The sequence below is a fragment of the Staurois parvus genome, unplaced genomic scaffold (genome assembly GCF_062004578.1).
Source record: "Staurois parvus isolate SC_StPar_1 unplaced genomic scaffold, SC_StPar_1.0 ptg000004l, whole genome shotgun sequence".
Classification (NCBI taxonomy): domain Eukaryota; kingdom Metazoa; phylum Chordata; class Amphibia; order Anura; family Ranidae; genus Staurois; species Staurois parvus.
In genome coordinates this window covers 4,362,959-4,390,112 of record NW_028317800.1, presented here as the reverse complement: position 1 = coordinate 4,390,112, position 27,154 = coordinate 4,362,959, and the positions used below count along the sequence as shown (strand labels likewise).

At 43.2% G+C, this 27,154-nt stretch overlaps 1 protein-coding gene across 1 annotated transcript in view; it reads right to left on the bottom strand.

Annotated features, from left to right (window-relative positions):
- SNX24 (sorting nexin 24) overlaps nt 1-27,154 on the bottom strand; it is a 200,705-nt gene that overhangs the window by 66,746 nt on the left and 106,805 nt on the right. Inside the window, exons 2-3 of the mRNA XM_089674772.1 lie at nt 22,965-23,048; nt 4,487-4,591 (exon numbers count right to left, since the gene is read on the bottom strand). Coding sequence (XP_089530898.1) covers nt 4,487-4,591; nt 22,965-23,048 — 189 coding nt within the window. The remainder of the gene's footprint in view (nt 1-4,486; nt 4,592-22,964; nt 23,049-27,154) is intronic.

Genomic DNA, 27,154 nt, shown 5'->3' with positions numbered 1-27,154 from the left:
ACGGATAGTAGGAAGGCGATGCAAACTGAGCCTGTGCCCACAGAGTAGTGGTACTGTGCATTTTAAATGTTTGTATAATTTCTTTAATGCATTATTTACACATACAGCCAGCTCTTTTTAATACAGAATGCTAAAACAAAGTAGTTCGAAAGGTTAATTTTTTTTTTTGTTTGTAAAATAAAAAACATGTCTATACTTACCTGCTCTGTGCAGTGGTTTTGCACAGAGCAGCCGGGATCCTCCTATTCTCGGGTACCCCGCAGGCTCTCCTGGCTCCTCCTTTCTGTCAGGAGCCCCCACAGTAAACAACTTGCTATGGAAACACCTGCTGCTCCGTGTAGAATGCATGAAGGTAAAAAAACCTTGAGCCTTTACAACCACTTTAACTTTAGAATTTATAAGTAGTATTTCAGTCCTAAAGATAACATGGACTCTGGAAACTGTTCCCAAAAAAGGTAGGCAATGGACTTGTCATCTGTATTGCCTGTGGTCGCCCTATAGCTGATGTTTTCCACATTACTGAGTTACCATGTCTTATTTTACACTGAATCTCTGTGTGGAAGCAGCTATCTTGGTAGAGAAGCAGGACTTTCCTTTCTCATTTCAGATCTCCTCCTTGAAGACTGGTTATCTGATGACAACCAGCAACAGGAGAGGTTGAGAACACAGATCTATAGAATGGTTGGAGCATGAAGATTCTGGCACTGCAGGTCCTCAGGCACAGCTTGCTCTCCAGCAAGAAGAGGGAGTAGCATAGTAGTGACAAAGTCCAATCTCTCTCCAAGTTTTCTGAAACTAGCAGTCAGAGACAAGACTATCTTATGATTCAATTGCCAATCTCATGAAACTAGCAGAGGCAGAGGTCCCCATATGTTCTCACTGCCAAACCTCACTCCATCTTGAAAGACTAGCAGTCAAGAGAGGCACAGTAAAGACATCTTGCATTGCAGATATACAGCCCTTAATGCAATGGGGTGTATAGACACAGGAAGAGCATTATTTTTCAGGAGTTATTTTAGCCTAAAAAATTATCATTTCAAAGTATTGTTTATGGGCAAATATATTTCCCATATAATATAAGTAAATATATTTCTAGATGTTCCCTATAAGACAGCAAATCGTTTGAGTTTAGGTTGACTTTAGATGCCATTTAAACCTCAAAGAACCAATGCATATGCTACTGCCCAGATTAAATTAGCCTTTTTGTCTGAAAAATATCACTCCTTACATTTAAAAAGTTATTTAGAATCTTCTGAGAATTGCATGTTGCTGCAGAACAGATGTTTATGGTGTCTGAGTGCACCTGTACATGGCCAGACTTGAACGGGCTTGGCTAAACTCCCAAGATGCATGGGCTATGAGGGCTGTACTACAGTTTACCATTTCTAATATTCTCGCTCAGTTTGCACAGCAGAGGAAGTGACAACACTATTCCTCCTCTGCACAGCACATGCCAAGGCAGCCAATCAGAAGAAGTATTGAAAAGGAGGATTTTAATAAGGGGCTCATTTAACCATTTGCTGCTCCCTCACAGTAGGATTTACTGTGACAGGGTGGCAGCAGCAGGCTCAGCAACATAAATAAATGTTGCAAGCCTGCTTCTGAATCGGGGGCTTGCATGGGCGAGCCCCGCTGCTGACCAGAACTGCGATTGGACACAGTGGAATTTTGTCAGCAAGTCCCTGTCAATGATTTATGGCTGAGACCTGCTGATTGGCGGTGTCCAATCACAGCATAGAGCCCTGTGTTTCACAGAGCAGTGATCTGGCTGTTTCTAAAGCAGCACATATCACACACATTACACATTGTTAGGCACACAGTTTACCTCTTCTCATCCAGTGTCATTAGTACAGCGACAGTGTTCAGTATTAGCACTGATCATTGTATTAGTGCCACTATTGATGTCAGTGTCATTTAGAGAGTAAGAGAGTACCTCCCAGCCAGCATCAGCTAGAGCCAGATTGCCCACCACACTATCACAGTCCAACTATAAGTCACTGATTAACATTACCAGTATACTGTCACAGCTGCATGAATTCCAGTATATATACCATCCTTTGTAGACGCTATAACGTTTACACAAACCAATTCATTTCCACTTATTCAGATTATTTTCACCAAAGACATGTAGCAGAGTATACCTTTGTGCCTAAATGTATGAAGAAATTTTTTTTTAATTGGATATACATTTTATAAGAGAAAGTAGAAAATATTTTTTCTACCCAAAAGTCTGTCTTTTTTCATTTATAGAATAAAAAATTAAAAGCCCAGTTAGATCAAATACCACCAAAAGAAAGCTTTATTTCTGTAAAAAAAAATCATAAAAATGTAATTTGGGTACAGTGTTGCAGGAGCAAGCAACTGCCAGTTATATTGAAGTGCCGAATAGCAAAAAATGCTCAGGTCATGAAGGGGGTAAAACCTTCCGGAGGTCAAGTTGTTAAAAAGGAGCGGTATGGCTGCAGAAAAACAAACATTTATAGAGCACAATGCTATTGAAGAAAAAGTAATGAAACCTCCCTTCTTTCAGTTTAATTTTAATACAGTAATATGACATAAGCTATAATTTATATTTTCTTTAGTGTGAGCAGTAGAACATGAGTTGTCTAACAGGTGCATTTTAAAGTCTCTTCTGGGTTTCTTTGTTTTTTTTTTTCTTCCGACTTTTCATATTTCAGGTTCCTGTATGTTAATAATAACCTATCATCCCAAATAACCAAGTGCTGCTTTCATGGGAAAGAAACATGGCTGGGTTAATAAATCCATACTCAGATACTCAACATTTTACTTATATTGTAGCACAATTTAGAAACATAGATTTCTTGTTATTATATATTGCTATGTAATGCCTTAGAATATAAGGCCTCATGTACACATGAACTCCCCTAGACGCTTAGCCCTCCTAGCAGCAAAAAAACGCTAAACACGGCAAAAACAAGTGTAAAAGCAATACCACGTTTAGCACTTGGACATTTATTAATATGATTGGCCAGAGTATTTCCATTGACTTGATTAAACGCCCAAACACTAAATGTGGATAGCGTTTAGACATGTTTAGAGTATTTTGGCCAAAATGTTCCTCTGCTGAACGCGATTCTTCTGCATTCAGGAGAGGAACATTTAACTGCCCCTAAACTCTGGTAAAAGCCTATGTGTCATGGACACGTAGGCTTTTATTGAATTAAGGGGTTTTGGCAAAATACGCCAAAAGCTCTTAACTCGCGTTTAGGAGCAGCCGTGTCCATGAGGCATAAGTGTGTGCAACTTCTGATAAATCATAATAAAGATTTAATTAAAAAAAAAAAAAAAAAAGTAGTAAAATGTGGGGTTCAATGACAGGGCAGGCAGCATTTTACCACTTATTGTCCTGCACAATACAACCTATTTCGGTTTTGCTTGCCACAAATGGTCCATGCAGAGGTTCCTTGAGAGTTGTAACAAGAATGTACAAGGGTGAGAAGTTCTTCATTTCACAAGCACAGATCCTAAACGTTGACGTCTCTAACCCAATATACAAGTGTTATTTGTTTCACATCTGTATTTGCCTAACAAATATACAATAGTACACATAGGTAAAACAGATCTTTCTGTTGCTTGAAACCAAACACAACATACATACGTAATGGCTTAACAGTGTATGAATGACCACCTAAGTGCAGTAAAGATGAGTCCTGTGAAAAAATGCTGTCTGTAGCTTCAAATATACTGTATAGCAGAATCTTTCACCAGAGGTAGTGACTCAGTCAACAGTAAGTGGCTTCAAACATGCTTGGGACAAATATAGAGCTATACAATAAAAAAACAAAAAAAAAAAACAAAATACAAAAACATGTATAAAAAAAAACAAAAAAATACAAAACCAAAACCAATGGCAGACTAGATGGAACACTAGGTCTTTTTTCTGATGTCACTTTTCTATGATTCAATAGAATGAATATCCAGTGTAAAAGGGGACAGTGAGAGAGGGCTTGCAGTGCAGGATCTTAGCTAAAAGACAGATCTCATCAAAGAGTTTCTTGATATAATATTTTTTGGCCACACACAGTTAGATTTTCCTTAGATTTGACCTGTTAGAGTAATTAAATTTACCAAGAACTATGTGGTGTGAGAGCCCACCAGACTGGATATGGATTGAAAGATTTGTTCATTTCAGGCCCACAACATAATGATTGGTAAATTTTGCTGATCTAACATATCATATCTACGGAAAGTCTAACTGATGTGGGTCACCTTAATGTCACCAATACATGTGATAGTCCACAATTGACTGACCTTATATTTTAATATTTTCATATACTTGAAACTGATCACTTTATATCAAAAACTTAAAGATTAGTTTGGTGGAATCTGACAGCATTAGCAGTCAGGGATGAGGGTAATGGTAGCACACTGAAGTAACTACCTAATTGATTTGGGAAAGATACGATTCTTTCATCAACATAGTATATACTTGGTTTCTATTGTTGTGTTTATGGCTGCCTCTTACCTGTAAATACATCTCCAGTCCTTGTCGCCTCTGCTCCAGTACCTTAGGGATCCAGTTTCGAACATGTTTTGATGGCATCTCTGGTGTTTTAATAGATTTCTTTAGCTGAAGGAAGGATTTAAAAAAATGCATAAACAACAGCATTACATTTAATGAGGGTATGTTCCAACCTAAAACAAACTCAATGCATGTATGACATAACAAAAATATCAATATGGGTGACTTGCCATAACTGGTCAATGCAATGTGGCACTGTGATACTGACAGTGCCAGTGCCACTGTCAGTGCCCATTTACGCTAAAGCAGCCCATAGATGATCCAGTTTTTTTTTACATTCAACCAGCAGGCATTTATCAAACAGGCTAGTTGTACAGAAATTGATGGGTAGATTGACTTCTGTGCAACAACTGTTCCCATATTCGGAACTAAAGTTCAACTGGTTCCTGCTAAACTGGCAAAACTTTGAACCATGCATGGCTAGTTTTTCACTGGCCTTGGACTGTTTAAAAAAAAAAAAAAAAAAACCTCACCGCAATTGATATGAGATCACTGCAGAATATTTACAAAGTTACAGTCTTTTTTCTTGCCTTGAAACCAGTTTACCAGGGTTCTCTGCTACGAATATTTATATTGCAATCACCATTAGACAGGCCATCAATACATTTCCATTACACTTTACAGGTGTGCCACAAATTCATCTGATATTGTGAATTGTCAGTGAAATTATAAACAATGTATGCACTGAAATGCCAGGTTGTAGTTGTTCACAGTATATGATATGATAGTGTATTAGAGTGAACAATTAATGTTACTATGATAATACTATCACAGGCAAGACTATCAATTACCCCCTTTAAATCTCTTCTGTTTCTAAAGTTTAGGCTGTGTGACAGGTTCACATCACATCTAGCTCCTGCATGTTTTGTTTTTTTTGGGGGGGGGGGGGTTTAACACACTAAAGGGTCTTTTTTGGTTATCAATGTCAAGGAAAAACATTCTTATCCCTTCACTTTATAAAAGTGTCATGCCATCAAAGGGTCATCATCACAGCTGCTGATGCTGCTGACAGACCATGTGGGTGAGTGATGAATTGCATTGGATGAAAAGCGACAAACCTGAAACAATACAGGTGTCCTGAGTACCAGGAGGCCACAAGATAAATGCTCCACGGACAATTCTCTGTGACTAATGAACAATGGTGTATACGCTAGGGAATCCAATTCTTCAGGATTAATTTTTTAAGATCACTCTTTTTTCCCCACATTTTTCTTTATATATAAATCAAAGATGATGACAGATAATAACGAATTAAACTAATTAAAAACCTAACTGGCCAGTAATTCTGTTTTCATAGAAACATGTCTATCTGGGACACAATGTACTTCTTTTCCACATTGATGGTTCATTTTGTATAATAAATATTTCTAGTTAATATCTATACTGTGTTACTATAATGAATGTACAATTATTATATCAGAAATATTGGGGCGCTGACAACCCTAGGGAAATGATAGCCATTTTGCTGTTACTTGATCCGCTGGATTCAAATATTGTCCAAGTCTGTGACCAAGTATGAATATCAGGGAAAATACCATATCTGCATACTTTTGGATTAGTGATTACCAGGCACCTTGTATTAAATATATTGAGAAATAAGCAACTGCAGCCTCCACATTACTCTTAGAAAATGTGTGCCTGCATCACAACAAGGGGAAGTGGGAGGCAGGACTGAGCAGAGCAGAATGGAGCTGGTTGACTGGGGAGAACAGGGACTGACAATGGCACACCGAAGTCTCAGTGGGCAGCCACATTCGGCTGCACAAATCAGTCGTCGTCAGTCTGAGAGAGGAGGGCTCCTGAATGGCTAGATTAGATAGATTTTTTCTAATAAGTCATTTATAAAACTAAAAAGTAGACATAGAAATCTAAGGGAGATTATCATTTTTGCCCAGAGTTCACCTTTAAAGGAATTTTACATTTTTAATGTTTTACTTTACCATTACTGTTCCCCAGAAACAGAAATGTAAAAAAACATTTTTTGCTTTGGTACATGTCTGCTAGGGCAGTGGCCAGTAACTTATCCCATTGAGCTTAATGGGGTTCAGATTCAGCACAGAACTTTAGTCATGTGTGTAAAACCAGTCCTGAACTGAACACAGGAACATTTGGCCCATCCGTACTTTAAAAGAGTAGTGTAGGATTGCTTTTTTTTTTCTCAAATTATACTTACCTAGGTAGATGTAGCATCGGTCTGAAGCTGCATCTGTTCCCTGTCGGCTCTAAGGGTGAGAACTCAGGGAACACATTACTGCTGATCACTGAGTTCTCACAGCCGCTCTGACCAGAGAGTGATGACTGTCAGTCACCGCTCTCTGCCCCCCTGCGCTCACTGAAGCGCTGGGCTGTGAAGGAAGAAGGGGCAGAAGGGTCTCAGTGGATCGCTGAGAGGCTGATCCAGGTGCCACTCCAGACTCTCTGGTGGATCTTGACTTTAAAGTCAGGATCTTTCCCCAGCCTGGATTGGCTGAGTAACGTCAACCGACAGTGTCACTGTCAGCTGAAAACGTCACAGGAGTGCAGAACGAACTGCACTCCTGTGATCCACAGGAGAAATACAGCCAAAAGAGCTTTGGCTAAACTGCTCCTTTAAGGCCTCATTTAGATGTGAGGTTGAAAGGAGGTAAATTCTACAACCTCTAGTGTTGTCCTTGCAGGGACATGCTAGGAACCCTCCTGCATTTTGTGTGCTGTTCCTGGATCACCTCTGTGCCTGGGTGCTAGGGTCATTGAGGTCGGAAGCATCTACAAGAATAATAAGCCCCCTGGTGCTACTGTGGTAACTGGAGAGAAGAACACAAACCGCAGGTAAATGCTCCTATCTTCACTCCACTCTTAACTACAATAATGCATTGACTCCTCTTAATTTCAGAACAACTAGTGTATATATATTCTTGTATATGTTGTTTAGTTCTCACCTCCAGCTGCACTCGTTTTATGACTGTGTGTTTGAGAAACATCCCCCCCTATTCATGTGATCCTTATCAGTTCCTAATTGGGGCGGAGAAGAGTGCTCATTTGGCCATCTCCCTATAAATTTAGAACAGTTCATTATTATTATTATTATTATTATACAGTATTTATAAAGCGCCAATAGTTCGCTCAGCGCTGTACATTACAAAGGGGGACAGAACATGTGACAGAACAATACCAATACAATGCAAAACATGAGGGGATCGAGGGCCCTGCTCTTTGAAGCTTACAATCTAGGAGGGAGGGGATGGTGGCACAGGAGGAGATAGCTGTGGGGGATGGAGTGGTAGGAAGAGTGGAGGAGGTCGGCAAGTTAGCAGGGGGCGGGGTAGGCTTCCCTGAAGAGATGGGTTTTCAGGGTGTGCCTAAAGGAGAGGAGAGTAGGTGATAATCTGATGGGTTGGGGCAGGGAGTTCCAGAGGATGGGTGACACCCTGGAGAAGTCCTGGAGGCGGACATGGGAGGAGAAGACCAGGGAACTAGAGAGAAGGAGGTCTTGTGAGGAGCGCAGTGTGCGTGCTGGGCGGTACTTGGATATTAGGTCAGTGATGTAGTTCGGGGCAGTATGGTGGACAGCTTTGTACGTCAGAGTTAGGATTTTGAATTTGATCCGTTGCGCAATCGGAAGCCAGTGGAGGGATTGGCAGAGGGGGGTGGCGGAAACGGAGCGGTTGGAAAGGTGAATGAGTCTGGCAGCCGTATTCAGGATGGACTGAAGCAGGGATAGCCAGCGGCGAGGCAGGCCAGTGAGGAGGGAGTTGCAGTAGTCGAGTCGTGATATGATGAGGGAGTGGATGAGCTGTTTAGTGGTTTCTGGAGTTAGGAACGTGAGGATTTTGGCGATGTTGCGGAGGTGGAGTCTGCACGAGTTTGTTAAAGAGTGGACTTGGGGCTGGAAGGATAGGTTGGAGTCCAAAATGACACCAAGTACTCTGGCCTGCGGGGCGGGTTTGATGGTGGCGTTGTTGGACATTATGGAGAAGTCAATGGGGGGTGGTGTCCGGGCTGGAGGGAAGACAAGAAGCTCGGTTTTGGAGAGGTTCAGTTTAAGGAAGTGGAGTGACATCCAGTCTGATATGTCGCTCAACAGGTGTGTGATTCGGGCGGAGACCGAGGGGGTGAGGTGGGGGGTTGAGAGATAGATTTGTGTGTCGTCGGCATAGAGGTGGTAGTTGAAGCCGTGAGAGTGTATGAGTTGGCCAAGGGAGGAGGTGTAGATGGAGAAGAGAAGGGGCCCGAGGACAGAGCCTTGAGGGACCCCAACAGAGAGGGGGAGTGAGAGGGAGGTGGTGGCATTATAGGTAACGCTGAAAGAGCGTTGTGACAGGTAGGATGAGAGCCAGGAGAGAGCAGAATCTCTGAGGCCGAGGGAGTGTAGTTTTTTGAGGAGGAGGGGGTGGTCGACTGTGTCAAAGGCCGCAGAGAGGTCAAGGAGTAGGAGCACTGAATAGTGGCCATTAGCTTTGGCGGTTAGCAGGTCGTTGGAGAGTTTGAGTAAGGCAGTTTCGGTGGAGTGTAGGGGACGGAAGCCGGACTGTAGGGGATCGAGGAGGTTGTTGTCGTTGAGGTGAGAGCATAGGCGGGCGTAGACTAGGCGCTCAAGGAGTTTAGATGTAAATGGGAGCAGGGAGATGGGTCTGAGGTTGTTCGGGTCATTGGGGTCCAGGGAGGGCTTTTTAAGTATGGGGGTGATGTGTGCATGTTTCAGAGGGGAAGGGAAAGTGCCGGAGGAGAGGGAGAGATTGAAGATGTGGGTGAGGGAGCGTAGGATGGAGGGGGAGGGAGGTTGTAGGAGTTGTGAGGGGATAGGATCAAGGGGGCAGGTGGTGAGGCGGGCATCAGAGAGGATCTTGGAGACTTCTTCGATGGTAGTAAGGTCAAAGGTGCGGAGTGTTGGGGGAGCTTCAGTATGAGGAATGTAGGGTGGGGTGGGAGAGGAGGTCAGAGCAGTGGTGGGGCCGTGGGAGAGGGGTGTAGAGGGGGTAGCGGAGTGAGGGGGAAGGGGGTTGGAGGGAGTTTGAGCAGCGACGAAGTCCCTGTGGGTTATGTCGAGGGGGAGGGGGGATGAGGGGGTAGCTGTGTGAGAGGGGACGGGTTGAGAAGGCGTGTGAGTTGCGGAAATGTCCTTGCGAATTGTGTCAATCTTGTTTTTGAAGTGATTGGCAATCTCAAGGGCAGTGAGTGAGGTGCTGGGCGGAGGTGGGGGTGGCGAGAGTAGAGAGTTGAAGATGGAGAAGAGTTGGCGAGGATTGGAGGAGAGGGCCTTGATGAGGGTCAGGAAGTAGGCTTGTTTGGCAGTATGGAGGGAGGAGGTGTAGGTGTGGAAGGCAGATTTGTATCGGGTGAAGGCTTGTTGGGATTTGGTTTTGCGCCATAGTCGCTCCAGGGCATGACTGTGTCGTTTGAGGGTTTTGGTGTGATCAGTCTGCCAGGGCTGGAGCGGTCGGGGTCTGATGTTGCGTGTGGTTAAAGGCGCTAGTGAGTCAAGGGCTGTTCACAGCGCATTGTTGTAGGCGGTCATAGCCAAGTCGGGGCAGGACAGGGGGAGGATGCGGTCATGGAGTTGATCAACTGCAGAGTGGAGGGAGGCAGGGTTAAGGTTGCGGAGGTTACGGCTGGTAGTAGTGTGACATTTGGAGGGGTAGGCGTTGGAGGATGAGGAGATAGAGAAGGTAATCAGGTTGTGGTCAGAGAGAGGGAAGGGGGTGTTAGTGAGGTTGTGGGGAGCGCAGCGGTTGGAGAAGACAAGATCAAGGATATTACCGTTGGAGTGGGTGGTGGATTGTATGCACTGTACAAGTGCAAAGGAGGAGGTTAAGTGGAGGAGACGGGCTGTGTCCGGGTTGTCGAGGTTGACAGGGATGTTGAAATCCCCAAGGATGATAGTGGGTAGCTCAGAGGAGAGGAAGAAGGGTAGCCAGGAGGAGAAGTCTTCCAGGAAGCGGGGTATGGATCCAGGAGGCCGGTATATCACAGCAATCTTCAGGGGGGTTGGGGAGAATAGTCGGACGCAGTGGGCCTCGAAGGAGGAGAAGGATAGGGAGGGGGGGTTTGGGAGGACTCGGAAGGTGCTCAGCGGTGACAGGAGCAGGCCAACCCCACCACCTTTACGACCGTTGGGCCTGGGTGAGTGGGTCCAAGTGAGACCGCCGTAGGAGAGTGCAGCAGGGGAGGTAGAGTCAGTGGGCTGGATCCAGGTTTCCGTAATTGCCAGGAGGTTGAGGGAGCGGGAAACAAAGAGGTCGTGGATGGCGGTAAGCTTGTTGCACACCGATCGGGCGTTCAGGAGTGCACATGAAACCGGGGGGGAGATTTTAGGGAGCAGGGGGACAGATACTAAGTTGCGGGGGTTGCGGCAGGACGTGGAGGCGGGAGGGTTTTGTGCGGGTGAGGGAGGTGGTGGAGGGCCAGGATTCGGGGAGATGTCCCCCGCGGTTATGAGGAGGAGAAGGGTGAGAAAGGTGGCATGGGAGCGGGATGTGCAGGAGCGTGAGAAACTACTAGTGGAGGTGTTCGGGTCAGTGGGAGAGTGGAGTAATAGGAGGAGGTGGTGGGTGCCATAGAGGGGTTTGGGAGGAGCAGAGGGATATAGTGAATGGATTTTGGGAACAGAGGAGAGGAAAATGAGGAGGAGGAGTGGAAGAGGCATTTTGGGGAGGTGATGAAAGCAATAGTAGGGAGATGATAGCAATGAGGGGTAGATGTACAAGTTTTGGGGTGGAGCAGAGGGGTAAGGAAATGAGATTTGGGAACAGAAGATAGTAATATGAAGAGGAGAAGAGGGGTGTATTATATAAAAGGTACACGGAGTGGGACTCAGGTATGTAAGAGATGTTTCCCAGGGTGTTTCCTTGCAATCTGTCCAGCATGCAGTAGAGTTTCTTGGGGGAAGATCACTGATGGGGGGCACAGTCACTGATGGGGTGCTGCGTTTCCGTGAGTGCTGCATTGATGGAGTGCTAAGAAGCAGTTAAACACAGCAGTTGAACTAAAGCAGGATAACTCAAGCAGCAGGAAGATACAACAAGAGCAAGAAACACTACTGCATGCTGGACAGACTGCAAGCAAACACCCTGGGAAACATCTCTTACAAGTCTGAGTCCCACTCTGTGTACCTTCTAATATGTCCCCTCCACTGCTCCTTTTCATATTACTTTCCTGCGTTCCCAAAATCTCACTTCTTTACCCCTCTACTCCATCCCAAAACTTGTACATCTCCCCCTCACTGCTACCATCTCCCTACTACTGCTCTCATCACCTCCTGGTGATACTTTCCTCTCCTGCTGACCCAAACACAAGGACTGGAAGGCATGTGCACTCGTGTACATCCTGCTCCCATGTTACTTTCCTCACCCTTCTTCTCCTAACCTCTGGGGATATCTCCCCAAAACAGGGGCGGACTGACAACTCATGGAGTCCCCGGGCAATAGGGGATCATGGGACCCATGTGTCCTTGCCCAAACTCAAAAAAGCCTATGAAAAAGGTACCAGGGGCATCTCATGGGGCCCCCTACTGACCCCGGGCCCTTGAGCAGTGCCCAAGTTTTCAAATGGTCAGTCCACCGCTGCCCCAAACCCTGGTCCTCCAGTATTTCACCCCCACACCAGGCATCCTCCTTCTTCCGGGAATATCCGCAATCCCCTCAATTTAATATCAGTCCCCGTGCTCCTAAAAACCACCCTCCCTTTTTCATGTGAGCTCTGGAATGCCCGATCTGTCTGTAATCACCTCCGTCCATGACCTTTTTGTCTTCCGTTCTCTTAATCTTCTAGCAATTAGAGAAACCTGACTCCAAGCAGCAAATTCTGCTTCTCCCGCAGCACGTTCCTATGGAGGCCTCATCCGGACCCACTCACCCAGACCCTGTGGTCGGAAAGGAGGTGGGGTTGGTTTGCTTTTATCCCCACTCAGCACCTTTCAAGTCCTCCCTAACCCCCCCCCCATCCTTCTTTCAAGACTCACTGCATCCGGCTGTTTTCTCCCATTTCTCTGAGGATTGCAGAGATCTATCGGCCTCCTGGACCGGTGTCCCGCTTTCTTGATGATTTCTTGATGATTTCTCCACCTGGCTACCCTACATTCTCTCCTCTGAACTACCCACTATCATTTTTGGAGATTTTAACATCCCTATCAATGTCAACAACCCGGCTACATTACAACTCTTCAACCTAATCTCATCTGTTGCATTAGCACAGTGTATACAGTCCTCCACTCATTCTGATGGGAATACATTGGACCTTGTTTTCTCCCATCTTTGCACTCCCTACAACCTCACAAACACCCCCTTTCCTCTCTCTGATCACAATCTCATCACCTTCACAGTGTCCTCATCTTCAAATACCTATCCCTCCAAGCGGCAAACAATTACCTGCAGAAACCTTCACAACTTTACCCCTGCTCCTTTCCACTCTGCAACTGACCAACTCTATGACAGAATCTCTCTCCTGTCCTGCCCTGACCTGGCTACTGCTGTCTACAACATCCAACGTCTTTCATCCAAATTAGACTCGCTTGCTCCTCTAACAACACGAAGCATCAGGCCCTGACCGTTGCAACATTGGCAGACTGATGACACCAGAAATCTTAAAAGGACATAATTGTGCGCGGGAGCAATTGTGGCGTAAAACCAAATCCCAGCAAGCATTCACCCGATATAAATCTGCTTTCTTAACATACAATTCCTCCCTTCAAGCTGCCAAACAAGCCTACTTTGTCACTCCTATTAATACCTTGTCATCCAGTCCTCGTCGTCTCTTTTCTCATTTTAACTCTCTACTTTCTCCACCCACACCCAGTACCTCACTCACTGCTCACGAGATTGCAAATCATTTCAAAAACAAGATTGACGCAATTCGTAGGGGCATCTCCACTACACGGACATTTATCCCACTTAGCATACCTTATACTAAACCTCCCTCAACACTTTCCTCTTTTGACCTTGCTACTACCAAAGAGGTCATGAAGGTTTTCTTGGAAGCCTGTCTCACTACCTGCCCCTGGATCCTGTCCCCTCACAACTACTACGGTCACCCTCTCCTTCCATCCTATGCTCCCTCACTCACATCTTCAATCGTTGCCGCTCTAACGGTGCCTTCCCCTCCCCTCTAAAGCATGCGCACATCACTCCCATACTTAAAAAGCCCTCCCTGGACCCCACCAACCTGAACAACTTAAGACCCATCTCCCTGCTGTCATTTACCTCTAAACGCCTAGAACGCTTAGTCTACAATCGCCTGAGCTCCCACCTCACCGACAACAACCTTCTTGACCCTTTACAGTCTGGCTTTCGCTCACTACACTCCACTGAAACTTCCCTACTAAAACTCACTAATGATCTACTAACTGCTAAAACCAATGGCCACTACTTCGTACTCTTACTACATGACCTCTCTGCGGCTTTTGATACGGTGACCATCCCCTCCTCCTCAAAAAACTTCACTCTCTTGGTCTCAGAGACTCTGCTCTCTCCTGGTTCTCTTCTCCATCTACACCTCCTCCCTTGGTCACTTGATAAACTCCCATGGCTTTAAGTACCATCTCTATGCTGATGACACTCAAATCTATCTTTCTACCCCTCACCCCTTCAGTCTCCTCTCGCATTACTAATCTACTAAGCGAGATATCGGCATGGATGTCACTGCCCTCTTCAGTCTATCATGAATGCTGCTGTCAGACTCATCCACATTACTAGCCGTTCTGTATCTGCCACCCCTCTCTGCAAATTCCTCCACTGGCTTCTCATTGCCCAACAGATAAAATTAAAAACATTAACAATAACGTATAAAGCCATTTATAACTCTGCCCCAAATTACATCAATGATCTTGTCTCTAAATATCACCCAAACCGTACTCTCGGCTCCTCGCAAGACCTCCTGCTCTCTAGCTTCCTTGTTTCCTCCTGCCAAGCTCGTCTCCAGAACTTTTCCAGAGCTTTCCCCGTCCTCTGGAACTCTCTACCTCAATTTATCAGACTATTGCTTACTCTGCTCACTTTTAGGCGATCTCTGAAAACCTCTCTCTTCAGGGAAGCCTATCCTGCCCTTAGCTAATAATGGAATCTTCTACTCTTCCAACCAGTCCATCCCCCACAGTTACTACCTTTTGTACCACTAGCCCCTCCCTCCCAGATTGTAAGCTCCAAGGAGCAGGGCCCTCCTTTCCCTCTTGTACTGAACTGTATTGTTGCCCGTTATATTGTAAAGTGCTGACCAAACCATTGGGACTATCTAAATCCTGCATAATAATAATAAATTGCATGGTTGAGCTGCTGTTTTACTGTCCCCCAACCAGCAACTATCTATCTATCTATATATATATATATATATATATATATATATATATATATATATATATACATACATATATATATACATATATATATACACACATATATATACACACACACACACATACAGTGGGGATCGAATGTTTGGGCACCCCAGCTAAAAATTTGTATTAATGTGCATAAAGAAGCCAAGGAAAGATGGACAAATCTCCAAAAGGCATCAAATTACAGATTAGACATTCTTATAATATGTCAACAAAAGTTAGATTTTATTTCCATCATTTACACTTTCAAAATAACAGAAAACAAAAAAATGGCGTCTGCAAAAGTTTGGGCACCCTGCAGAATTTATAGCATGCACTGCCCCCTTTGCCAAGCTGAGACCTGCCAGTGTCATGGATTGTTCTCAATCATCGTCTGGGAAGACCAGGTTATGTCAATCTCAAAGGTTTTAAATGCCCAGACTCATCTGACCTTGCCCCAACAATCAGCACCATGGGTTCTTCTAAGCAGTTGTCTAGAAAACTGAAACTGAAAATAGTTGATGCTCACAAAGCTGGAGAAGGCTATAAGAAGATAGCAAAGAGTTTTCAGATGTCAATATCCTCTGTTCGGAATGTAATTAAGAAATGGCAGTCATCAGGAACAGTGGAAGTTAAAGCAAGATCTGGAAGACCAAGAAAAATAGACAGAGCAGCTCGCAGGATTGTGAGAAAAACAATTCAAAACCCACGTTTGACTGCACGATCCCTCCAGAAAGATCTGGCAGACACTTGAGTTGTGGTACACTATTCCACTATAAAGAGATACTTGTACAAATATGGTCTTCATGGAAGAGTCATCAGAAGAAAACCTCTTCTACGTCCTCACCACAAAAATCATCATTTGAACTTTGCAAATGAACATATAGACAAGCCTGATGCATTTTGGAAACAAGTTCTGTGGACCGATGAGGTTAAAATTGAACTTTTTGGCCGGAATGAGCAAAGGTATGTTTGGAGAAGAAGGGGCACAGAATTTAATGAAAAGAACCTCTGTCCAACTGTTAAGCATGGGGTTGGATCAATCATGCTTTGCGGTTGTGTTGCAGCCAGTGGCACAGGGAACATCTCACGAGTAGAAGGAAAAATGGATTCAATAAAATTTCAGCAAATTTTGGATGGTAACTTGATGCCATCTGTGAAAAAGCTGAAGTTAAAGAGAGGATGGCTTCTACAAATGGATAATGATCCTAAACACACCTCGATATCCACGGGGGATTACATCAAGAGGCATAAACTGATGGTTTTGCCATGGCCTTCACAATCTCCTGACCTCAACATAATTGAAAATCTATGGATAGACCTTAAAAGAGCAGTGCGTGACAGACAGCCCAGAAATCTCAAAGAACTGGAAGACTTTTGTAAGGAAGAATGGGCAAAGATACCTCAAACAAGAATTGAAAGACTCTTGGCTGGCTACAAAAAGCGTTTACAAGCTGTGATACTTGCCAAAGGGGGCAGTACAAGATATTAACTCTGCAGGGTGCCCAAACTTTTGCAGATGCCATTTTTTTGTTTTCTGTTATTTTGAAAGTGTAAATGATGGAAATAAAATCTAACTTTTGTTGACATATTATAAGAATGTCAAATCTGTAATTTGATGCCTTTTGGAGATTTGTCCATCTTTCCTTGGCTTCTTCATGCACATTAATACAAATTTTTAGCTGGGGTGACCAAACCTTCGATCCCCACTGTAGATAGTGGATATAAAAAGTCTACACAACCCTGTTAAAATGTCAGGTTTCTGTGATGTAAAAAAAATGAGACAAAAATACATAATTTCAGAACTTTTTCCAACTTTAATGTAGCCTATAAACTGTACACCTCAGCAAACTGAAATCTTGAACAGCAAACTTGAACAGCAAACTGAAATCTTTTAGGTGGAGGGAAGTAAAAATAAAAAACTAAAATAATATGGTTGCATAAGTGTGCACACCCTTAAACTAATACTTTGCTGAAGCACCTTTTCATTTTATTCCAGCACTCAGTCTTTTTCGGTATGAGTCTATCAGCATGGCACATCCTGACTTGGCAATATTTGCCCACTCTGCCTTGCAAAAACACTCCAAATCTGTCAAATTGTGAGGGCATCTCCTGAGCAAAGCCCTCTTCAGATCACCCCACAGATTTTCGATCAGATTCAGGTCTGGGCTCTGGATGGGCTATTCCAAAACTTTCATCTTCTTCTCATGAAGCCATTCCTTTGTTGATTTGGATGTATGCTTTGAGTCGTTGCCATGCTGAAAGATAAAGTTCCTCTTCATGTTCAGCTTTCTAGCAGAAGCCTGAAGGTTTTGTGCCAGTATTGACTGGTGTTTGGAACTGTTCATAATTCCCTCTACCTTGACTAAGGCCCCAGTTCCAGCTGAAGAAAAACAGCCCCAAAGCATGATGCTGCCACCACCATGCTTCACTGTGGGTATGGTGTTCTTTTGGTGATGTGCAGTGTTGTTTTTACACCAAGCATATCTTTTGGAATTACGACCAAAACGTTCAACCTTGGTTTCATCATACCATAATACATTTTTCCACATGCTTTTGGGAGACTTCAGATATGTTTTTTTGCAAAATTTAGCTGGGCTTGGATGTTTTTCTTCGTAAGAAAAGGTTTCTGTCTTGCCACTCTACCCCATAGCCCAGACATATGAAGAATACGGGCATTTGTTGTCACATGTACCACACAGCCAGTACTTGCCAGATATTCCTGCAGCTCCTTTAATGTTGCTGAAGGCCTCTTGGCAGCCTCCCAGGCCAGTTTTCTTCTCATATTTCATCAATTTTGAGGGACATCCAGTTCTTGGTAATGTCACTGTTGCGCCATATTTTCTCCACTTTATGATGACTGTTTTCACTGTGTTCCGTGGTATATTTAATGCCTTGGAAATTCTTTTGTACCCTTCTCCTAATACCTTTTAACAATGAGATCCCTCTGATGCTTTGGAAGCTCTCTGCGGACCATTGCTTTTGTTTTGGGATGCGATTAAGAAAATGTCAGGAAAGACCTACTAAAACAGCTGAACTTTATTTGGGATTAATCAGAGGTATTTTAAATGATGGCCGATGTGTACTGACTCCAATTTAACATGATTTTGAATATGATTGCTTAATTCTGAACACAGCTACATCCCCAGTTATAAGAGGGTGTGCACACTTATGCAACCACATTATTTTAGTTTATAATGTTTACTTCCCCCCCTAAAAGCTTTTAGTTTGTTTTTCAATTGAGTTGTACAGTTGTACATTGCCCTGCGTAAATGCTGATGTCTCATCTCCACCTTAAACTGTCTCACTGCTACGCACTGACTTTCTGCAAAACTCAGGATAATTAGTCTAGATCTTTTTATCTGTTTTTGGTGATTGATTCCCACCTCCTTTTTGCCTTTCTGTGATCAGAGAATCAATCATCTTCTATGACCCTAGCTTGTGTCCGTGGCTGACCTGGCTTTGACCAATCTCCCCCCAAATTCATGTGTTCCAAATTGAGGTGGAGAAGGATTGCTCATTTGATCATCTCCCTATAAATTTAGATCAGCTTATGGGGGCGGTCACAGACGGGGGATGGGGGGGCATTGTCCTGGGTGAGTGCATTTTCTGCTGGAGTGGAAACCAGCAGTTGAACACAGCAGTTTAACTAAAGCAGCAAGAAGATACAACAAGGAAATCTACTGCACTCTGGATGGACTGTAAGCAAAGTACCCTGGAAAACATCTCCTACAAATCTGATTACCATTCCATCTACCTTTTAATATGCCCCCTCTACTGCTGCTTTTCATATTACTATCCTTGGTTCTCAACATCTCATTTCTTTACCCCTCTGCTCCACCCCAAAGCTTATGCATTATCACCCTCGCTTCTATCATCTCCCTACTACTGCTCTCATCACCTCCTGCTGATACTTGACACAACTGCTGACCCAAACACCAGGACAGGAAGACATGTGCACTCATATACATCCCGCTCCCATCTTACTTTCCTCACCCTCCTCCTAACCTCTGGGGATATCTCCCTGAACCCTAGTCCTCCAGTATCTCACCCCCACACCAGGAACCCTCCTTCCTCCAGGATTAGCCGCAATCCACTCAATGTAATCTCAATCTCCATGCTCCCACAGCACTTTCCTATGGAGGCCTTCACTGGACTCACTCATCCAGACCCAGTGGTCAGAAAGCAAGTGGAGCTGGTTTGCTTCTATCCCAACTGAGCACCGTTCAAGTTCTCCCTACCCCTCCCTCTCTATCCTTCTCTTACTTCGAGACTCACTGCATTCGGCTGTTTTCTCTGAGGATTGCAGTGATCCGTCGGCCTCCTGGGCCGGTGTCGCACTTTCTTGATGACTTCTTTGCTTGGCTACCCTACCTTCTCTCCTCTGACATACCCGCTATCATTCTTGGGGATTTTAACATCCCTATTAATGTGAACAACCCAGCTACATCCCAACCTCATCTTTTGCCTTAACACAATGGGCACAATTCTCCACTCACTCTGATGGGAATACACTCGACCTTGTTTTCTCCCCTCTTTGCACTGCCTACAATCTCAAACACCCCCTTTCCTCTCTCTGATCACAATCTCATCACCTTCACAGTGTCCTCATCTTCAAATACCTATCCTTACAAGCAGCAAACAATTACCCGCAGAAACCTTAACAACTTTAACCCTTCTCTTTTCCACTGTGCAACTGACCGCCTCTGACAGAATCTCTACCCTGTCCTGCCCTGACCTGGCCACTGCTGTCTACAACAGTTCACCTTCATCCACACTAGGCTCACTTGTTCCTCTAATTACACAAAGTTTCAGGCCCCAACCATTACAACCGTGGCAGACTGACAACACCAGAACTCTTAAGAGACATAGTCGTGCACTGGAGCGACTGGCGTAAAACCAAATCCCGGCAAACATTCACCCGATATAAATCTTCTTTCTTAAAATACCATTCCTCCCTGCATGCTGCCAAAAATACCTACTTTTTCACTCTTATTAATACCTTGTCATACAGTCCTCACCGTCTCTTCTCCACTTTTAACTCTCTGCTTTCTCCACCTCCACCCAGTACCTCACTCACTGCTTACGAGATTGCAAATCATTTCAAAAACAAGACTGATGCAATTCGTAGGGGCATCTCCACTACACGGACATTTATCCCACTTAGCATACCTTATACTAAACCTCCCTCAACACTTTCCTCTTTTGACTTTGCTACTACTAAAGTGGTCACTAAAGTTTTCTCAGAAGCCCGTCTCACCACCTGTCCCCTAGATACTGTCCCCTTACAACTACTACGGTCATCCTCTTCTATCCTATGCTCCCTCACTCACATCTTCAGTCTCTCCCTCTCTACTGGCGCCTTCCCCTCCCCTCTAAAGTATGCACAGATCACTCCCATACTCAAAAGCCCTCACTGGACCCCACCAATCTGAACAACTTAAGGCACATCTCCCTGCTCCCGTTTAGCTCCAAACTCTTAGAACGCTTAGTCTACAATCGCCTGAGCTCCTACCTCACTGACAACAACCTTCTTGACCCCTTTCAGTCTGGCTTTCGCTCACTCCACTCCACTGAAACTGCCCTACTAAAGCTCACTAATGATTTATTAACTGCTAATACCAATGACCACTACTCCATACTCTTACTACTTGACCTCTCTGCCTCCTCCTCAAAAAACTCCACACTCTTGGCCTCTGAGACTCTGCTTTCCCCTGGTTCTCCTCCTACTTATTGCAAAGCTCCTTCAGCATTACCTATAACTCTGTCTCCTCCTCTCCACTTCCTCTTTCTGTAGGGGTCCCTCAAGGTTCTGTCCTTGGACCCCTTCTCTTCTCCATCTACACCTCCTCCCTTGGTCACTTGATAAACTCCCATGGCTTTAAGTAACATCGCTATGCTGATGACACACAATTCTATCTTTCCACTCACCCCTTCAGTCTCCTCTCGCAGTCTCCTCTCACATTACTAACCTACTAAGTGACATATCAGCATGGATGTCACTCCACTTCCTCAAACTAAATCTTTCTAAAATAGAGCTCATACTATTCCCTCCAGCCCATGCCCCCTCCCCTGACTTCTCCATCAAGATCAATAATACAACCATCAGTCCCTCTCCTCATGCCAGGGTACTAAGTGTAATCCTGGATGCCCATCTGTCCTTTTGGCCCCATATCCAATCTCTGTCCAAATCTTGTAGACTTCGCCTCTGCAACATCTCCAAAATATGCCCGTTTTTAACCACTAAGCAACTTATTCACTCCCTTGTTATCTCTCACCTTGACTATTGTAACTCCCTCCTCATTGGCCTACCTAATCTCAGGTTATCCCCTCTTCAGTCTATCATGGATGCTGCTGCCAGACTCTGCCACCTTACTAATTGCTCCATATCTGCCATTCCTCTCTGCCAATCCCTCCACTGGCTTCCTATTGCCCAACAAATAAAATTAAAAAAATTAATAACATATAAAGCCATTTATAACTCTGCCCCAAATTACATCACCAATCTTGTCTCCAAATATGATCCAAACAGTCCTCTCCGCTCCTTCCACAACCTCCTTCTCTTTAGCTCCCTTGTCTCCTCCTCCCATGCTCGTTTCCAGGACTTCTCCAGAGCTTCCCCCATCCTCTGGAACTCTCTACCCCAATCTATCCGACTATCGCCTACTCTGCACACTTTTAGGCGATCTCTGAAAACCTCTCTCTTCAGGGAAGCCTATCCTGCCTTCAGCGAATAACTGAATCTTCTATTTCTTCTGTCAGTTCATCCCCCACAGTTATTACTTTTTGAAACACTAGCCCGTCCCTCTTAGATTGTATGCTCCAAGGAGCAGGGCCCTCCTAACCCTCTTGTATTGAACTGTATTGTTGCTGTATTGCCTCCCATTATATTGTAAAGCGCTGAGCAAACTGTTGGCGCTATATAAATCTTATACAATAATAAAATAATAATAATTATAAATGCGTTATGGCGCTACATCACTTTAACTGACAATTGCGCAGTCATGCAACACTGCACTCAAATGAAATTTACATAATTTTTTCCCCATGAAAAGCGCTTTCTTTTTGTGGTAATTGATCACCTGTGCGTTTATTTTTTGACCCCTATGTGGAATTGTATATATACACGTAATTTTGCGTACCCCTGCCGCCCTGTAGCAGTATTTCTGCTATAGGGCGGCAGGAAAGTGGTTAATCTACAAACATGCTTTACCTGAGGCAGTTTTTTTTTGTAAAGGTGAACTAACTCCTTTAAAGTGATTCTTTAAAAAACTGTGACTTTATACACAGAGGAGAAAATGAATATCCAGACAATATAGGTCCCAACTTGTCAATGATATACAATAATGAGGCAACAGTCAGCTGCTACAATATACATGCAGAAAAATGCCAAACATTGCAATACTAGTCAGAAAACAGCCTATTGTGACAATAGGTAGATAACAAAAGCACAAACAGGACAATATATGGCCAACAAAGTGACTACTACAATTGTTACAATTTGCTAACAAACAAGCAACCTTCACAATTTAGGCACTAAGGTGTTGGATTGTTTAATGGGGGAAAACCCATGTATTCTTCCCAGAGAAGGTTCACCAAGGGACATCTAGTAGGGTTTAAACACAACTCCCAAACATTTTCAAATGTCTGTAGGCTTTCTGATTATGCAAATAGGAGCCCAAACTACAAAAACTTTTTGTGGTCTCACTAATTTGACGAAAAACAGCTAAACTTGGTTCTCTCTAGTTTACTAAACTTTGCATCAGAGGTATATCCTGTACATATTTAGGGTGAACTTTGGCACAATTAGGCCTCCTTCACACAGCCGGTTAGCTGCATTCTCCAGATTCCAGTGGCAGATACTTACAGCTGAAATGACAGAGACATATGAATAGCAGTGGCTGCTTAGTCTATATAAACTAATGACATACTGACAGCAGCTGCCACTGTTCACATGCAGCCACACACAAAGCATTTTCCTGCCAATGTTCAAGCCTGGGCGCAGCTGACTGCATCTAGGCTGGGACATCCTCAGGTAAATGCTGGCATCTGGAAAATGCAGCTAACCGGCTGTATGGAAGGGGCCTTGACATGTAAGATTAATACAAGAAATATCTGTTTTGCAGTAGCAAACATTACCTTTTTATGGAGTGCATGGAATTCACTGTACCTCTTCTCCACAAAATGTTTTCTTCCATTCACAAGTACCTCTATTCTAAAAACCTGAAATGAGAACATAAATACAATAATACATTTACAAATTAGACTAAGATGCTTACAATATTACTCTGGCCTAGGCAAAAAACCAAAAAAAACCACACCATACTTTAAAAATATCTTTCATGTAAAACTGTGATTTAAACACCCTCTTTAACCAGTGATCTTTTTATTTTCTATTACAAACAGTCAGTTACAGTATATCTATTACAAAGGATCACAAGCTAAAAAGGAAAACCCCTAATTCTGACTCCACAGATATTTCCACAGGTGGGAACCTCTCCTCTTTCTGGCAGTGGGAGCTGCAATTATAGGTTTCACCTGCAGTGCCCACTGCTGTTAAACACTAGTACTGCAATTTCATGAGCCTTACATATAGACCACACCATTCGTTACTGAAGCCTACAGACAGGTAGTACCTTGTAATATAAGTTAATGTCTGAATGAGGATATTTATAGGAAATAATCACTTAATTTTATCTTCATTTTTAAAATTTTTACAGCAACAGATGCACCTAGAGATAGTCATGTTAAAAATGATTGGAAGAGAGGCTCTTCACTCAAAGTGGAAGTAAAGGCTAATATAACAGAGGATTATAATGTTGTGAGCCCCCCCCCCCACCATCAATGCTACATATGGTCTTAAAAATATTTTATTGAAAAAAATTGTTTCCATCTCCTATGGTGCAGTAACAGTATAGCAACATGGGTATGAATTGGGGGAGGAAATGTTTTAAATCTCAGGTATATTAGCCTTTACTTTCACTTTAATTCACACCAGAATCCATTTTTTTCCATTGCTGGACCCTTTCTGAAGTCTACGTCCACCAGCTGTACACATCTGTGACAGAACACAGAAGTAGGAAAAATACCTGTAACCTGTAAACAAAGTATATTCCAAAATGACTAGCTTCCAGAATACCTGTAATAACCTTCACAGACACAACAAACACCTATAAACTCATTATGCTTACAATTATCTAAAAGCAATCTTCTATCATATACTGCATATATGAAAATATTTGTCATTCTGTTCACCCTGTCTTATACTACTTCTCAGGCAAGTGACAACACTATATGCACTTCAGCTTTGCAACGTCCGTTGTCATCTCTGTCTCCAGCCTGCCCAATAGACAATAAATAAGCATCAATACTTCTGCCGAGTGAGCAAGCAGGTCATCCTCCTGCCTATGCAGTGTTCGGTAAATTGAGTTTAGTTAGGAGGCAAGTGTCAGGGGGGTTATGAACATCAGAGTTAGTATACATATTCAAAATTTAGCATTAGGGGTTTGTTCTGTTCTGGATTTGCTCTAGATGAGGAATGGTTGCAGTTTTACCATTGTCTTCATTCACTGCATTGGACAGACCATCCATCATTGACACACATAATAGGCAGCCTCTCCTTGGGTACAGTTATTCTTTAACGTTCCAAATATAGCCATTAAATATGGCAGAAATATGTGAATCACAAATCAGCTGAATAAAATTAGAAATGCTGTATATGTATAGTATTTCTAAATACAGGCGTACCTTGATTTACAAATTTAAGGTGTTCACCGGGACGTTTCGTATTGCGAAACATTTGTAAACCGAAACGCGGTTTCCCATTGAAAACCAATTAATCCATTTCAGAGGTCAGAAAAAAAAAAAAAAAAGTTTTATCTGTTCAGAACTCTTTATAAAGTGCACTTTAAAGGCATAAACACTGTACAGGGACATGGTTAAAAAAAAATTTGTAAATGCATTGAAAACCAATTAATCTGTTCTGGAGGTCAGAAAAAGGTAAAAAAAAAAAAAGTCTGATCTGTTCAAAACTCTTTATAAAGTGCACTTTAAAGGCATGGGGCTGGCATAATAAACCTCCCAGGTGCAATGCATCCTGGGGAAACTTGCTTTGCATTGCAAAAAAAATTATTAAACTGAGGCATTATTTTCAATGGATTTTCATTCATAAACTGAAAATTACATTAACCGAGGCGTTTGTAAACTGAGGTACGCCTGTACTGTATATTTCAGCTGTGCATTTTTCTGTTTACCTTGAGTCCTGCTTTAAATGCTATAATCCTACACAATATATAACAAACGTGCATTGTAAATTACAAAAAGAACCACTTGCATGTTCAGTTTAGACAGGTTAATTTCTCTGTCATCCGTATATTGGCCACAGCTGGGTGCTTTGTCCCATCTATAACCTACACAAACAATATGATAAACCGATGTTTTTTTTTATGTGACACCTATGACAGAATTTGCAGCTAGTAACAGCCACTGGAAGGTTAAAGAACCAGAAAAGTGGCCTCTATAGACTCTCTAATTAGGAGCCCAAATTTGACATGCCAGTGACACAGGGGTCAGGGGTTGGAGATGCAAACAGATGACAAGCTACACAGAAGGGGTCTCCTATAAGATGAACGGAACACAAGAAAATTGTGAAGACAAAGTTCTAACCCAATCCGAAGTGACAACTAATAGTATGTTCTTCAAACAACAACCTGTCAATCATCAGTGACCCGATCCACTGGGAATTATTCTATATTTGCCCATTAAAATGTCTAAAAAGTCATAGCACACTGTTTTTGTAATGACCACATATGCTGATCTACACTCCTTCCACCTCAAAAAGATCAACAATCTTGCCATGAGTGACATAACATGTCACTTTGTCACCTTTATAACAATATTTACACACAACACAACGTATGTGCATTCTTCATTATCACTTTTATTTTTCTCTTTCTTCTCTGTTTTATTTTTCTACCTTTTTATTGTGATCCCCTGGTCTTTCCTATGATGGCATGGACTGTTTCGATGTTCATAAACATCCTACATGTACAGAACAGAGTCTGGGTCTTAGCAGCCCAGCAAAAAATATGGAGTAAAGATGACCTACAAGGCTGACAATTAAAGGCCAACTTTAGACCAAATCTTTTTTTTTTATTCTTTTAGTTTCGGGAAGAGTGGGAAAAGGTTAGGATCTCAGACCATCAGGGTTTGGTTGTTGGAGGTGTCCCCAAGGGCTGGCAAACGTTCATTTTCTGTCCCTTTCTTATCTTGTCACACTGTGACATAATGGGTGCCATTGAAGGGAGTGAGTGGAAATTTCCCAAACTGGGATAAAGATCACAATAAAAACACCAGTCTTTAACTACTTTGTACCATGGCTTTATTTAGAGAGATTTCATTTCACGTCCTCTACCAGTACCAGGAAGACAGGAAGCACACTGAAATTTCCCCAAAAGAAATAAAAGGCATGTTGAGGTCCTTCTGCTTTCCGTCCATAATCAAATTTTTGTATGAAGTTTAGCTTTATTACTAGGGCAAAAATAAGAAAAGCACAATCTCAGGAGAAAAACAAAAATTAAGAATCCATAACAGTTGTGGACTGCAGAACAGAACCAAGGACAAGTGTTGTGAGAACTGGTTGATTAGGTGCAGATTACAGTATGTTCTGAGTGCACAGGTTTTTCTATGCTGGCATATAGTTAATCTCAGGGGCGGACTGACAACTCATGGGGCCCCCGAGCAATAGGGGATCATGGGGCCCCTGTGTCCTTGCCCAAACTCAAAAAAGCCTATGAAAAAAGTACCAGGGGCATCTCATGGGGCCCCCTACTGACCCTGAGCTCTCGGGCAGTGTCCGAGTTTCCAAATAATCTATAAAGAAATTGGGTTACATAATTTGACAATGCAACTGAGGATGTATAATTTTTAAAGTAGAAGGAAAAAAAAAACTTAGCTCTCCATAGCCTTATGAGTGATGCTGTATGACACTATCAAATGTTGAGGATGGTGTGTGTGTTCACCACCATAACACCTCACCCATCCTTCCCCATCAAACTGGTCAAGAAAGCCAAGCAGATACATAAAATTTCAGCAGGGAGGCTTGATGGCAGCACCGAGATTGAATTTTACACCAAGCTTCAATATCTGTTTTTATATTTGTCACTGTCAGGGCTGGGCTCCTACTCCTTAATGAGTAGCTCTTTTCTTTCAGTGCTCAGAAGCTGCTCAGCTATTGGCTAATTACCAGCCGCTCGTCGTCTTCACAGTGACTCACCTGGATACCATTACCTGCCTCATTATTCCAGCTTACAGCCAGCCCTTTTTTGCTA